This window comes from Mesoplodon densirostris, chromosome 4 (genome assembly GCF_025265405.1).
Source record: "Mesoplodon densirostris isolate mMesDen1 chromosome 4, mMesDen1 primary haplotype, whole genome shotgun sequence".
NCBI classification, from domain to species: domain Eukaryota; kingdom Metazoa; phylum Chordata; class Mammalia; order Artiodactyla; family Ziphiidae; genus Mesoplodon; species Mesoplodon densirostris.
This window is the reverse complement of record NC_082664.1, coordinates 43256184-43272375: the sequence shown is the minus strand read 5'-3', so window position 1 is coordinate 43272375 and position 16192 is coordinate 43256184. Positions and strand designations below refer to the sequence as shown.

The following is a 16192-nucleotide window of genomic DNA, read 5'->3' as shown; positions in this document are numbered from 1 at the left end:
TTTCTATTAATAACCCAAAGGAGCCATATACTACTTTGGAGTTGGACTATGTGGTCCTGGACACAGGAGTAAAGTGAGCACTTGGCCTCAGCCTTCCCAGCACGTTCACAGGAGATTTATTTCTTAGAGCTTTTGCATTTTCTGGTGAGATCATGAGAAGAGAGGGAGAAGTTTCTACATTTAGTAACATTTATTTATGCATTCAGTATCAAGTACATAAGTGCAAATATCCAGAGTCCATAATTAAGTCCATTAGGAACTACAGAGAAAGTAATACAAATTGTAATAAAGTTAACATGCTGGTACTTTTTAGTTACCATACATGTAAATCAGCCCGTCAGTCTCACACAACAAAAGTACTGCATGTTCGTTTTGGGTTTATTTGTTTATTTAATTATTTTAAGTTATACAAAACTGATTACCCTAAGTATGGTCGACTTGTTATTTTTATGTTGTGTGTGTTGGAAAAACACTTAAACATCGATCTACAAGTCTATATATTGTTATTAAAGATTAATCCAAGCAACAACCCAAGGACATATAAGCGATTTCCACTATTGCATCAGTGCACTCGGCAGGAAAGGCCTAGCCACAGGGAACATGAGAAGCTACAGAAGCATTGCAGAGAGAAGAACACCGACGAAGGAAAGATAACTTGGGTTCTCACCATCATGCAGTTTTTTTAGCAACACAAAATTAAAAACCACATCTAATACACTTTTTTCTATGTTTAGTGCTTGACACAAGTGACTCAAATACCCTAAGAGTACAGAAACAGCCTAAAAACAGCTGTTTTAAAGTTTGTCTCTAAGATTATGATACTGGGGGGGAGAAACAATCAATTTATAGTAACATATAAGACAGAGCTGTTACCACTTCAGACATTCCTCTTGGTGTCCAGTCCCTGGTGGGGTACTGATTTACTCAGTGTGCCTTTTAGCACCTGGGATTTTAGCCTGAATCCTAAAAAAACAATATCAGAAGATGGTAAATCACAAGTGCTATTAATGAAATCATTTTATAACATCATTATGTGTTGTTGCTTTAATTAGCTAAGTGACCAAATCGCTTAATATTCCAAAAGGTATTATAATTTTTAAGTATGAGTGCCTATAAACACATTTCTATGTAGCAATAAGAAGAAAGTATAAATTAGATAATGAATGGCCCAAGGAAGCCATATTCTTTAAATTATAATTTTTTAGGTAGACAAAGAGGTCAATTTATTTCAGAATTATAGAAACTGTGATATAGTTAGGTGACCATTTATCACTCAATCTGGGACACTTCTGAAAGAGAAAGAGGGTGCTGATTACTAACTATGCTAGGACAACAAGCATAAACATAGATGATTCCAGGTAAAGAAACATATAGTCACCTTCAGCATAAACTGCCCAGAGCTAGAGTTAAGAAACCTGAATCCTAGTTTCAGCTCTCTACTAATTAGCTGTGTGACACAGGCGAACTAATGAGCTTTCCTAGTCCTAGAGTATTTATTGGGTGCAAATTAGATATCTCCAATGCCCCTAAAATTCTGCAGCTCTCACAGTATGGCAGTATTATTTTAGGGTAGGTTTATACTGGAAGCATTTTGTTTCATTAAATCGAAGCTTTATGAGCTCCCCATGCAGAGTCTGACTGAGACCTTCCTCTGTCCTAGGCACCCTTCTACATGCTGGAATTCAGTGAACAGAAGGGAGAAGGTCCTGCTCTCATGGAGCTTTCATTCTCCTAGGGGATGAGGAGCCATAAATAAACAAGTAGACAAACAAGAGAAGTACATATGGTGATAAATGCTATAAAAAAAAAACCCAAACAAGATGAAATGATAGGTAGTGAGGGGGTAGCAGTGATAAGGTGGGAGATGCCTACTTTAAATCCATTTATGTGAGAAACAGATGCCCAAAGGGGCCACCAGGCAAACATCTGGGTGTGAAGTGTTTCAGGAAGAGGAAGCAGGGAGTGCAGAGGCCACAAAGTGAGGACAAGCTTAGGAGGCAAGGAGAGTAGAGACCAGTGTGCTTGGGGAGCGAGGAGGGGAGGTCTGAGAGGCAGGTGGTAACCCAATGGTGTTGGAACTTGTGGGCAGTGGTAAGGAATTTAGATTCTATTCTAAAATGGATGGGAAGCCATTGATGAATTTTAGGCAGAGGAATGATGTGACCAAAGAAGATCATGATGGTGGTTATGTGAAAAAACTGGGGAAACAGAGGTGAGAGAAATAATGGATGGGGGAAAACTGTAGCAGTCCAGGTGCCAGATGGCAATGGCCTGGGTGTTATGGAACTGGAGCCTTGGAAATGGAGTGAAGTGAACACTCTGGGGATCTAGTGTGGAGATGGAGCTGACAGGGCCCACCTGTCATGATGATGGACTGCATGTGCAGGCAAGGGAAAAACAAGAGAGTAATCAAGGAAGATTCTTTGATTTTTGGCCTGAGCAACCAGGTGAATGATAATGCCATTTAACAGGATGGTGACAAGTGAAGGAAAAATAAATTCTGGCTGAAATTGCAAGATCTGTTTGGCCACGTTGAATCGATTCCATTGGGATTATTTTTTATTTTTATTTTTTTTTGCGGTACACAGGACTCTCACTGCTGTGGTCTCTCCCATTGTGGAGCACAGGCTCCGGACGCGCAGGCTCAGCGGCCATGGCTCACGGGCCCAGCCACTCCGCGGCATGTGGGATCTTCCCGGACCAGGGCATGAACCTGTGTCCCCTGCATCGGCAGGCGGACTCTCAACCACTGCACCACCAGGGAAGCCCCGGCCACGTTGAATTTGAAACGTCTTTGGGACATTCAAGAGAAAACATCAGATCAGCAGATAAATAGACCTGGCTCTCAGTAAACCTTTCTTTTTTAGATTTACTTTTATTATTTATTTATTTATTTATTTTTATTTTTGGCTGCATCAGGTCTTAGTTGCAGCATGCGGGATCTTCGTTAAGGCACACAGGATCTTTTCTTGCAGTGCGCACACTTCTCTCTAGCTGTGGCATGTAGGCTCCAAAGCGCGTGGGACTCTGTAGTTTGTGGCACACAGGCTCTCCAGTTGAGGCACGTGGACTTAGCTGCCCTGTGGCATGTGGGATCTTAGTTCCTTGACCAGGGATTGAACCTGCATCCCCTGCATTGTAAGGTGGATTCTTTATCACTGGACCACCAGGGAAGTCCCTCAGTAAATAAACATTTTGATTTAGACTTTATGCATCTAGTCATAACATCTAGACTTGCATTGATTTTTTAAAAAATGTCTCAAGCACATCACTGACTCATATTTAGCTATGAGCAGTTAACCAATTAAAACCCTCCAGGTATTTTTTTTATACATAGTACTATTGTACCCTATATCATCCTCACCTCCCTCTCCTCCCATTCTATATTTGTAAAGCTGACTTTTTAAAAACCTAAACTTGTGGAGATAAACGCTTTGGAGTCCTTGACATACAGATAACCTTTGAGGCCACAGGACTGGATGAAAGGTGAACCAGAGAAGGAGGAGCCAAGAGAAGACACTGGGAGAAAGCAGCTGAGGCTTGAGCAGTGTCACTAGTCAAGACTAGTGTTTAACAAAGATAGCAGTAGTGATGAAGAGTATCTGAGAGGTTGAGAGGGATGAGGATGGAGTGATGACTGCAAGATATGGCAATATGGAAGTCACTGGGTCCCTGACAAAGAGCAACTTCAGTGCTCAGGGTGAAGGCCTGATTGCAGTGAGGTGGGGAGAGATGAAAGAGATAGCAAGGACAGAAGACTGGAGAAATTATGATTGTGGAAATAAGCACGTACAGGCAGAAACTGATAATGCAGCAGAGAGTGCAAAACATTCCAATAGAGACATCTTAGGTCTGTCTTCTCAAAAGTTTAAGATATAGAGCTCTACCCACCACCAGTCCCTCCCATCAGGAAGCTTGCACAAGCCTCTTAGATAGCCTCATCCATCAGAGGGCAGACAGCGGAAGCAAGAAGAACTACAATTCTGCAGCCTGTGGAAGGAAAACCACACTCACAGAAAGATAGACAAAATGAAAAGGTAGAGGAGTTTTTACCAGATGAAGGAACAAGATAAAACCCCAGAAAAACAAAATGAAATAGAGATAGGCAACCTTCCAGAAAAAGAATTCAGAATAATGATAGTGAAGATGATACAGGACTTTGGAAAAAGAATGGAGGCAAAGATCGAGAGGATGCAAGAAGTGTTTAATAAAGACCTAGAAGAATTAAAGAACAAATAAACAGAGATGAACAATACAATAACTGAAATAAAAACTACACTAGAAGGAATCAATAGCACAATAACTGGGGCAGAAGAACGGATAAGTGACCTGGAAGACAGAATGGTGGAATTCACTGCCATGGAACAGAATAAAGAAAAAAGAATGAAAAGAAATGAAGACAGCCTAAGAGACCTCTGGGACAACATTAAACGCAACAACATTCACATTATAGGGGTCCCAGAAGGAGAAGAGAGAGAGAAAGGACCAGAGAAAATATTTGAAGAGATTATAGTCGAAAACTTCCCTAACATGGGAAAGGAAATAGACACCCAAGTCCAGGAAGTGCAGAGAGTCCCATATAGGATAAACCCAAGGAGAAACACGTCAAGACACAGAGTAATCAAATTGACAAAAATGAAAGACAAAGAAAAATTATTGAAAGCAACAAGGGAAAAATGACAGATAACATACTAGGTAACTCTCATAAGGTTAACAGCTGATTTCTCAGCAGAAACTCTACAAACCAGAAGGGAGTGGCACAATATATTTAAAGTGATGAAAGGGAAGAACCTATAACCAAGATTACTCTACCCAGCAAGGATCACATTCACATTCAGTAGAGAAATCAGAAGCTTTACATACAAGCAAAAGCTAAGAGAATTCAGCACCACCAAACCAGCTCTACAACAAATGCTAAAGGAACTTCTCTAAGTGGGAAACACAAGAGAAGAAAAGGAGCTACAAAAACAAACCCAAAACAATTAAGAAAATGGTCATAGGAACATACATATCAATAATTACCTTAAAGCTGAATGGATTAAATGCTCCAACCAAAAGACACAGGCTTGCTGAATGGAAACAAAAACAAGACACATATATATACTGTCTACAAGAGACCCACTTCAGACTGAGGGACTCATACAGACTGAAAGTGAGGGGATGGAAAAAGATATTCCATGCAAATGGAAATCAAAAGAAAGCTGGAGTAGCAATACTCATATCAGATAAAATAGACTGTAAAATAAAGAATGTTACAAGAGACAAGGAAGGACACTACACAATGATCAAGGGATCAAGCCAAGAAGAATATATAACAATTATATATATATATGCACCAACATAGAAGCACCTCAATACATAAGGCAAATGCTAACAGTTATAAAAGAGGAAATCAACAGTAACACAATAAGAGTGGGGGACTTTAACACCTCACTTACACCAATGGACAGATCATTCAAAAAGAAAATAAATAAGGAAACAGAAGCTTTAAATGACACAATAGACCAGATAGATTTAATTGATATTTATAGGACATTCCATCCAAAAACAGCAGATTACACTTTCTTCTCAAGTGCACAAAGAACATTCTCCAGGATAGATCATATCTTGGGTCACAAATCAAGCCTTGGTAAATTTAAGAAAAATGAAATGATATCAAGGATCTTTTCTGACCACAACGCTATGAGATTAAAAATCAATTACAGGGAAAAAAACGTAAAAAACACAAACACATGGAGGCTAAACAATACATTACTAAATAACCAAGAGATCACTGAAGAAATTAAAGAGGAAATCAAAAAATACCTAGAGACAAATGACAATGAAAACATGATGATCCAAAACCTATGGGATGCAGCAAAAGCAGTTCTAAGACGGAAGTTTATAGCAATACAATCCTACCTCAAGAGACAAGAAACATCTCAAATAAACAAACTAACCTTACACCTAAAGGAATTAGAGAACGCAGAACAAACAAAACCCAAAGTTAGTAGAAGGAAAGAAATCGTAAAGATCAGAGCAGAAATAAATGAAATAGAAACAAAGAAAACAATAGCAAAGATCAATAAAACTAAAAGCTGGTTCTCTGAGAAGATAAACAAAATTGATAAACCTTTAGCCAGGCTCACCAAGAAAAAGAGGGAGAGGACTCGAGTCAATAAAATTAGAAATGAAAAGGAGAAGTTACAACGGACACCGCAGAAATACAAAGAATCCTAAGAGACTACTACAAGCAACTCTATGCCAATAAAATGGACAATCTGGAAGAAATGGACAAATTCTTAGAAAGGTATAACCTTCCAAGACTGAACCAGGAAGAAATAGAAAATATGAACAGACCAAGTAATGAAATTGAAACTGTGATTAAAAATCTTCCAACAAACAGACATCCAGGACCAGATGACTTCACAGGTGAATTCTATCAAACATTCAGAGAAGAGCTAACACCCATCCTTCTCAAACTCTTCCAAAAAACTGCAGAGGAAGGAACACTCTCAAACTCATTCTATGAGGCCACCATCACCCTGATACCAAAACCAGAGAAAGATACTACAAAAAAGAAAATTACAGACCAATATCACTGATGAATATAGATGCAAAAATCCTCAACAAAATACTAGCAAACAGAATCTAACACACATTAAAGTGATCATACACCATGATCAAGTGGGATTTATCCCAGGGATGCAAGGATTCTTCAATATATGCAAATCAATCAATGTGATATACCATATTAACAAATTGAATAAAAACCATATGATCATCTGAATAGATGCAGAAAAAGCTTTAGACACAATTCAACACCCATTTATGATAAAAACTCCCCAGAAAGTGGGCATAGAGGGAAACTACCTCATCATAATAAAGGCCATATACGACAAACCCACAGCAAACATCATTCTCAATGGTGAAAAACCGAAAGTATTTTCTCTAAGATCAGAAATAAGACAAGGATGTCCATTCTTGCCACTACTATTCAACATGGTTTTGGAAGTCCTAGCCACAGCAATCAGAGAGGAAAAAGAAATAAAAGGAATACAAATTGGAAAGAAGAAGTAAAACTGTCACTGTGGGCAGATGACACGATACTATACATAGATAATCCTAAAGATGCCATGAGAAAACTACTAGAGCTAATCAATGAATTTGGTAACGCTGCAGGATACAAAATCAATGCACAGAAATCTCTTGCATCCCTATACACTAACAACAAAAGATCTGAAAGAGAAATTAAGGAAACAATCCCATTCACCATTGCAACGAAAAGATAAAATACCTAGGAATAAACTTACCAAAGGAGGTAAAAGACCTGTACTCAGAAAACTATAAGACACTGATGAAAGAAATCAAAGATGACACAAACAGATGGAGAGATATACCATGTTCTTGGATTGGAAGAATCAATATTGTGAAAATGACTATACTACCCAAAGCAATCTACAGATTCAGTGCAATCCCTATGAAATTACCAGTGGCATTTTTTACAGAACTAGAACAAAAATCTTAAAGTTTATATGGAGACACAAAAGACCCCAAAGAGCCAAAGCAGTCTTGAAGGTAAAAAACGGAGCAGGAGGAATCAGACTCCCTGACTTCAGACTATACTTGAAAGCTACAGTAATCAAGACAATATGGTACTGGCACAAAAACAGAAATATAGATCAATTGAACAGGATAGAAAGTCCAGAGATAAACCCATGCACCTATGGTCAACTAATCTATGACAAAGGAGGCAAGGATATACAATGGAGAAAAACCAGTCTCTTCAATAAGTAGTGCTGGGAAAACTGGACAGCTACATGTAAAAGAATGAAATTAGAACACTCCCTAACACCATACACAAAAATAAACTCAAAATGGATTCGAGACCTAAATGTAAGACTGGACACTATAAAACTCTTAGAGGAAAACATAGGAAGAACACTCTTTGACATAAATTACAGCAAGATCTTTTTTGATCCACCTCCTAGAATAAAGGAAATAAGAACAAAAATAAACAAATGGGACCTAATGAAACTTCAAAGCTTTTGCACAGCAAAGGAAACCATAAATAAGATGAAAAGACAACCCTCAGAATGGGAGAAAATATTTGCAAATGAATCAACGGACAAAGGATTAATCTCCAAAATATATAAACAGCTCTTGCAGCTCAATATTAAAAATACAAACAACTGAATCCAAAAATGGGCAGAAGACCAAAATGACATTTCTCCAAAGAAGACATACAGATGGCCAAGAAGCACATGAAAACCTGCTCAACTTCACTAATTATTAGAGAAATGCAAATCAAAACTACAATGAGGTATCACCTCACACCAGTTAGAATGGGCATCATCAGAAAATCTGCAAACAACAAATGCTGGAGAGGGTGTGGAGAAAAGGGAACCGTCTTGCTCTGTTGGTGAGAATGTAAATTGATACAGCCACTATAGAGAACAGTATGGAGGTTCCTTTAAAAACTAGAAATACAATTACCATATGACCCAGTAATCCCACTACTGGGCATATACCCAGAAAAAACCATAATTCAAAAAGACACATGCACCCCAATGTTCATTGCCACACTATTTACAATAGCCAGGTCATGGAAGCAACCTAAAGGCCCATCGACAGACGAATGGATAAAGAAGATGTGGTACGTATATACAATGGAATATTACTCAGCCATAAAAAGGAATGAAATTGGGTCATTTGTAGAGACGTGGATGGATCTAGAGACTGTCATACAAAGTAAGTCAGAAAGAGAAAAACAAATATCGTATATTAATGCATATATGTGGAACCTAGAAAAATGGTTCAGATGAACCAGTTTGCAGGGCAGAAATAGAGACACAGATGTAGAGAACAAACGTATGGACACCAAGGGGGGAAAGTGGCAGGGGTGGTGGTGGTAGTGGGATGAACTGGGAGATTGGGATTGAAATGTATACACTAATATGTATAAAATAGATAACTAATAAGAACCTGTTGTATAAAAATAAAATAAAATAAAATTCAAAAATTAGAAAAAAAAAGTTCAAGATATATGTTTTAGTTTTGAAATGCTTTGGAATACCACAATAGACTAGGTGTTAACTAATTCTACTCTTCTCCCATTGTGGAAGTCCTTTTTACCACATTTGTAACAATGGTCAACTAACTTTTATGTGAATATTTGAATGAGTGTCAGTGAGCTCACTGTTTCATGGGGCCAATGGTTTCATTGTTGAACAACTCTAATTGGTACTGTTTTCCCTCACGTTTCATTCAAATCTCAGACCTTCTGGACTTTCCATTCACAGTTCGTTAGAGAAAAAATGGAAGACTACTTCTTTCACAATGTTAGACCTCCAAATATTTGAGGATAGCCAATGTGCTCTTTTAAAGTTATCTCTTTTCCAGAGTAATCATCCCCAGTGAAGCTGGGCTGTCACTCGCCATTACTGTCAGATTTCCAATACTTCAATACCCGGTCATCTTTCTGACATTACTCCAGTATATAACTGCAGCTCTTTCAGACTCTGAAATTTAACACAGATATGGAATTACAATATGGAATATGAAACAGCTATGGCCTCTTTTGATTTTGATTTATACTTCTATTAATAACATCTAGGGGCTTCCCTGGTGGCACAGTGGTTGAGAGTCTGCCTGCCGATGCAGGGGACACGGGTTCATGCCCCAGTCTGGGAGGATCCCACATGCCGCGGAGCGGCTGGGCCCGTGAGCCATGGCTGCTGAGCCTGCGCATCTGGAGCCTGTGCTCCGCAACGGGAGAGGCCACAACAGTGAGAGACCCACGTACCGCAAAAAAATAATAATAATAATAAAATAACATCTAAACTTGCATAGATTTTTAAAAATATGCCTCAGTGCATTATTGACTCATACTTGGCTGTGATCAGTTCATCGATTAAACCCCCTCGGGTAGTTTTTACACAGCTACTGTTGTACCCTATCTCATCTGCCCTTCTTCCCATTCTATATTTGCAAAGTTGACTTTCCTAAATAAAGAACTTTGCTTTCCCTGTCAGTTTCATTTTATTAATTTCAGTTCACAATTCTACATTACTCAAGATCACTTGATTCATTTTGAATATTGAGTTTTTCTGTCTTCTGAATGTGCTTTTGCTCTAAGCTATGTGTCACCTAGAACTCTGATGAGTATATTTGATTTGCCTTCACATAATCATGTGAAATACTGAGATGGAAAGTCGTGGAGTCAAGGGCAGAGCCCTCTGTCACATTACTACACCTTGCCCCAGGTGGATATTTGATGGATTAATGAACACCCCTACGGTCTACTATTTTAACCTTCTAGAACTCTACCAGTTGTGCTATCACCTGGACCGTACATCTCCATTTTCTCCTCAAGGACACCAGGAAGACTTTTCTAGTACCCCCACTGAAATCCAAATTCTTGCTGGCTAGAGCAGGCTGTATGATCCCTCAGTTTAGTGATCACAGAACGATCTGAGTATTTACCTATATTTTTACTAATTCATTCTGGAACTTTGCTTGAAAGTAGGCATTCGATTCATCAAAAGGTAATTTCTAGAATCTGTTTTTCTCATTTGAAAATCAGGACAGTTCCTGCACAATTTCAGACTATTTTACCATCCTAGAATATAACTCACCTGGACATGGAGAGTTGAATTCACTTGAGGCAGATTTCTTATTAGGTTTTCAGTTATTTAAAGCTTTAATTTCCTCTAAAATATTTATTTTACCTTTTTAAATTTGTCAGCATTTAGAGCTGGAAAACTGAGACACAGGAAGGTTAAATGACCTGGACAGGTTCATCATCCACTCAGTATAGTGAAGGGAGGGGCACCAAGGTCTCCTGACCCAGTCTGGGACTGTCCTCCACACCCCTCGTGAACTGATCTCTAAGCAGTAGAAGGAGGATGATCATGATCATGATCATTGAGTATTTATTGAGTGCTTCCTATGTCCAAGTAAGAGTAGTTTATAGACGTTATCTTTTCAATGTATAGATAAGGAAACAAGCTCAGGGAGTCAAATAACATGCATAATGAACTTATATAGCTAAAAAATGCCAGAAATGGACTCAAACTAGTCTGATTCTAAAGATCATGTTCTTAACTGTTTCACTAAAAGGGTGTGAGTTCTTTTGGTGGACTTATTCTAGCATGGAATCAGAATTTCAGAGGTTGAAGGAGTCTTAGAGGTAAGATGCCACCAAGAAATCTCCTTCAAAATGTAGTGTCAGGCAAAATGGATTCTTTTGAAGAACTGCTGTTTCCTCCTTTCTGATAACAAGAACTATGAACTTCCCCAGTTTCTCTTTTTGTTCTTAGCTTCCTTCCACTTCTGCCATGTGAGGACACAGACAGAAGTCTGCAGCAGAACCTGACCATGCTGGCAAGGGCCCTCATTTTAGTAGCTCTCCATTATCCCCTCCAGGTAAGACCAGTAGTTTCCTTATCTCCCTCACTTTAATACTTTATGCAACTCTACTGTCATTCTTATACTGTCTTATAGTTATTTCTTTACAGTTTTGTCTGCACCTATAGGCTGAGAGCTCTGCTAGGATAGGATCATCTCATTCCTCTTTATACTCTCTGTGCCTGTTACATGCAGTTCCCATAAAATAATAAGTATGTCTTTTTTTGGAAGCAAGCAACTAATCAGTCAAAAAAAAATTAAGAGATGTGATTTGTTCAAGATCCTCAAACTAAGTATTGGACGACTGAGCACTAAAGCTTCTATCTTCCAGTTTCCAAGCTCCTATTCTGGTGTTCTTTGCTGTAATTCCTAAACACAGTTCTAACTGCCAAAAAGGCACCTAGGGAGTTCATTAAAATATAGATTACAGGACCCTTATTCTAGGAGTACTATTTCCATAAGTCTGTTGTACAGTCTGGGATTTCATATTTTTAACAGGTTCCCCAGGTTTGGTAAACACCAAGTTTCACATTATACCATGCTGCCATTTCTTAGTACAAAGTAATGAATATCCTCCATTTGTTGATTTTCATTAGGTATTAGTTGCATTTGTGTCCAAGCTGATAATTTCAGGCATTTTGAAATGTGCTACAGATCTGATACAGATCCAAATTCACCATGAATTTAAGGGGAAGAATATAAACAATACACAGTAAAAAACAAAAATCTTTATATACTTCAGGAGAGAACTGTAACTGATGATATGCAAATCAAATAGCAGAGGAACTTTAAAGTGCTTGTTTTTTTCTTATTTGTTTGTTTTGTTTTATACATTTTTTACTATGTAAAATACTTTCCTTGAATTCTGACCATCACCTAGGTCTAGCCACATGATTCTAAGATTACTAGAGAGAAAGTCTAGTTTTTTGAGACATGTATTTGTAGTTGAAGCCTGGGTCAGCTTTTGATTAAAACAAAATCTTGAGTAATAAGGACAACATAAAAACTATCATTTTAGATGAAGACATACCTAAAAACACTAAGAATTAAGGAAAACTACTAAGTTAATGACCATATTAACTGTAGGTACTTATAACTGGAATCTTTATCTCCTAATATATAAAGTAGCCATAAAGTAGAGTCTATTTAAGACTCAGGTTTGAAAAGCAATGCTGTTAATAAAATAAGCAAACACACACACTTGTTGAGTTGAAATGGTGTAATTTAAAATGTAACAAAAGTTCTAAAGATTAAAAAAAGTTTTAAAGGGCCTCCCTGGTGGCGCAAGTGGTTAAGAGTCCGCCTGCCGATGCAGGGGATACGGGTTCGTGCCCCGGTCTGGGAGGATCCCATATGCCGCGGAGCGGCTGGGCCCGTGAGCCATGGCCGCTGGGCCTGCGCATCCGGAGCCTGTGCTCCGCAACGGGAGAGGCCACAACAGTGAGAGGCCCACATACCGCAAAAAGAAAGAAAAAAAAAAAAAAAAAAAAAGTTTTAAAAATAATTTCAATGGTTTAAAAAGTTAGTGATATTTATTGTTTAAAAATTGAAAATGTTTGTTAACTTAATTGTTTTTATTTCAATTAAACTGTTATAAATTAATTTCACTTTCCTGAATCAGGCTTCTTTCTTTCCTCCAACCCATCTTATTCTTGGACATGAACCAGTCCCCAGATAGAGCTTAATATCATTCATTCATTAAAATTCATTTCAATATACCTGAAATAAACCACTGAAAGTTTTGTTTAATTGGAAGTTTTAAAATTCATACTTAATTTATGAAATAATATAATTGGGAAGGGTGTGAATATAAGCCTCAAATAAGTGAATGATAATAAATCAACCTATTATTTTCTTAGCCTTTTATTAGTCCTATCTAATCCAGTCAAACGCCTGCCTAAGGCGGTCTCTCCTTTTTATGAATTGCACTATGTAACTTACTTTGCCACAACAGCATTTATGTGAGTCCTCACAAGTCCCAGATATTGGTCAATCTGTGCCTACAAAGAGGAAGAAATCATGAGCACATCCAAGGTTCACAAGGTCAAAACTTAACATGAATGTCTGACACTACATAGAACTTACCTGGTGCTTAACATACACTACAGGTAGAGTAAACATTGAAACCACAGCTGGGATGAAAAACAAATATAGTATTAAAATTGAGAGTTGTCAGTAAGAATAAGCTTATAGATACATTTTTATATAGTAGTCATGTGATATTATGACATTATTTGCAGTAGCCAGCATTCTAGCTAAAAGATGGCAGGACTAGTTCATAAGGAAAACAAAAATATGCTGAGGTCTTCATGGATATTAAGTCATTATTCCTGGAATGACCTCCTAAGAAGAAAATGAACTTCTACACATAAATGGCATTGAAGCAGATATATATTTGAAGCCAAATAAAACCAGTTACAGTTGAAGAAAAAAAAACCTTCAGATTAAGAAATTCATTATTACTATGTAATATATATTATACTCCTTAATTGAACTATGATGGTCAGGGAAATGCTCTGGACTCAGAGAATCTGGCATTTATTGCTAGGAATCCATCCAAGTAAGCTAACAGCTAACAGCCTAGGAAGCTTTATGCGCACAGAACATGTGAGGGGAGACATAACACACTTGTCTGTCCTTACCCATGAGCAGCAGGGTCAAGCCATTGAAGAGAGCGCCAACGTAAGTCAGGAGCCACATCAGGACTGCAAACTAAAGAATGAAATGATGATCAGAGCTTCTAAAACCATCGTGACAGATAAAAGTCTCATTTCATTGACTTCTTTAGATTGAAACTTGAGGCAAACTACGTCATGGTTTCAATAGAAAATGTAAGAGCATTTAAAGCTCATCACAGAATTACTGAAAGAGGATCCTGTCTTTACTTCTCTCCAAACCCTTTGGATCTCTTTGTTGTAAGATTTGAAGGACTCAATGAAATAATAATCTAGGGCAGGGGTCAGCAAATCAGCCACTGGCCTGTTTTTGTATGAGCCCACAAGTTAAGAATGGATTTTACATTTTGTAATAGTCAAAGAAAATCAAAACAGGAATAACATTTTGTGATATGTGAAAATGATATGAAATTCAATTTTCAGTATTCATAAACAATGTTTTATTAGCACACAGCCACAGTCATTTATTTACATATTGTCTTTGGCTGCTTTCCTGCTATAATGGCAAAGTTGAGTAGCTGCAACAAAGACTGTGTAGCCTGCAAAGCCTTAAATATTTACTATATGGCCCTTTATAGATAAGGTTTGCTGATCCCCATTCTAGCCCACAATTTTTACATTACAAATGTCAAGAGAAATGTCACCTTAAAAGCCCTACGGTAAGTATAATCTCCCTATCTCTTTTTTAGTCGTTACCTGCCAAGACATTATTCCAGTAAAGCACCTTGAGGGTTAAGGCCTCATCACTTACTTTCCTTCTGCTCTTTCTTCCTCAGTTATGGAGCAGCCCGTGGGAGACCCCTCCCTGGTGTGTACAAAGTGCTCTGGGGGAACGGGGAACTCAAAACATCCTTGCCTGGGCTCCCACCCCTCTGCTCATGGCCCTGTTGAATCATGATTGATTGACTTTGGTTTTACATGTAAGCCACGGGGTGGTCATAGCAGCTTGTTCAAAGAAACCTGGTGAGTTCAATGATGGCACCAGGAATAAAACCCAAGTGCCCAAGGTCCTCTACCCTCAGCGGTTCAGTCTCACAGCCCACATGTCTTATTATTAGCAGAGTCCAGCATTTCAAAGAAAACGCATATATATTTTTTACATTCCCTAAACTAGACTTTTATTTTAAAAATAATTTTACGAAATTGAGGAATTGAAAATGGTAAGGAAAAGCAACCTGGGATATTGTAAAAAGTACAGAACTAGAAGATGTGTGACCTGGGTTTGATCCCAGCTCTATCAGTGACTCACTTGGCAACCTCAGGCAAGTATCTTAACCTCTCTGAACCATAGTTCCAGCATCTGTAAAATGAGGGGATTAGACTGGATGAGCTCCATGGTACTGTACAGCTGGAGATTTTCTGACTCTAGAATATAATTAGCACTTGTTATTTTATTCTCCATTGTGTCGCAGTTTATAATGTTACACCGTTACGGAAAATAAAACCAAGACGGTCAAACGGAACACCTTAAGCAATCATACTTTTAAGGAATCCACCAGGTCCTGGACAAGGAAGAGCCTCCTCAGTTCTTTAAGCGTGTTGTTCACATAGAATTGCAGGCAGTCTGTGTACTTCTGAATCTGCTCCTGAGACAGCGTGATCTCAAGCTCCAAGTAGGCCCTGTCAACAAAGGACCCCCACAGAGAACTCCATCAAAGAGAATCCTGAAACAGCGAAGTTTTCCTTTTCCAACCCTGAGGATAACAGTCAGGTCATCCTGAAGGATTCATGCCAGCCAAAAGGCTACAGGGCACCACACACACCCAAAGCCGGTGCGTTGGGGAACACAGGAATCACGACACTTAGTGGGGCACTCTGACTGCTTTTGTCTCCCATAGGCAACATTACAGTGTGAGCTGATAATTCAGAGCAACTGGCTGAGAACAGAGAAAAGTCAATCCAAACCAGCTCATTTGCTGAATTCTCTGTATATCTCTGGCCCACCAGGCAATTGTGAAAGTCCTCCTTTCTTCTTGGCTGCATGAAGATGAACTGTCTTTTTAAATAACTGAGATATCTGAAAATCCTAGCTGCCAATTATTATTTGTCATCAAAACTCTAAGATTTCATATTTAAATTCTGGAAAGTACTTTCAGGTTTTATCTAGAGAACTCTGAAAATGCAAGTGA

At 38.3% G+C, this 16192-nt stretch overlaps 1 protein-coding gene across 1 annotated transcript in view; it reads right to left on the bottom strand.

Moving 5' to 3' along the window:
- Window positions 1-265: 265 nt before the first annotated feature.
- The window catches only part of RTN1 (reticulon 1), a 236141-nt gene continuing 220214 nt past the window's right edge, over window positions 266-16192 (bottom strand). Inside the window, exons 5-9 of the mRNA XM_060098076.1 lie at window positions 15545-15683; window positions 14031-14100; window positions 13474-13520; window positions 13330-13388; window positions 266-963 (exon numbers count right to left, since the gene is read on the bottom strand). Of these exons, the coding sequence (XP_059954059.1) occupies window positions 921-963; window positions 13330-13388; window positions 13474-13520; window positions 14031-14100; window positions 15545-15683 (358 nt within the window). The 3' untranslated portion in view covers window positions 266-920. The remainder of the gene's footprint in view (window positions 964-13329; window positions 13389-13473; window positions 13521-14030; window positions 14101-15544; window positions 15684-16192) is intronic.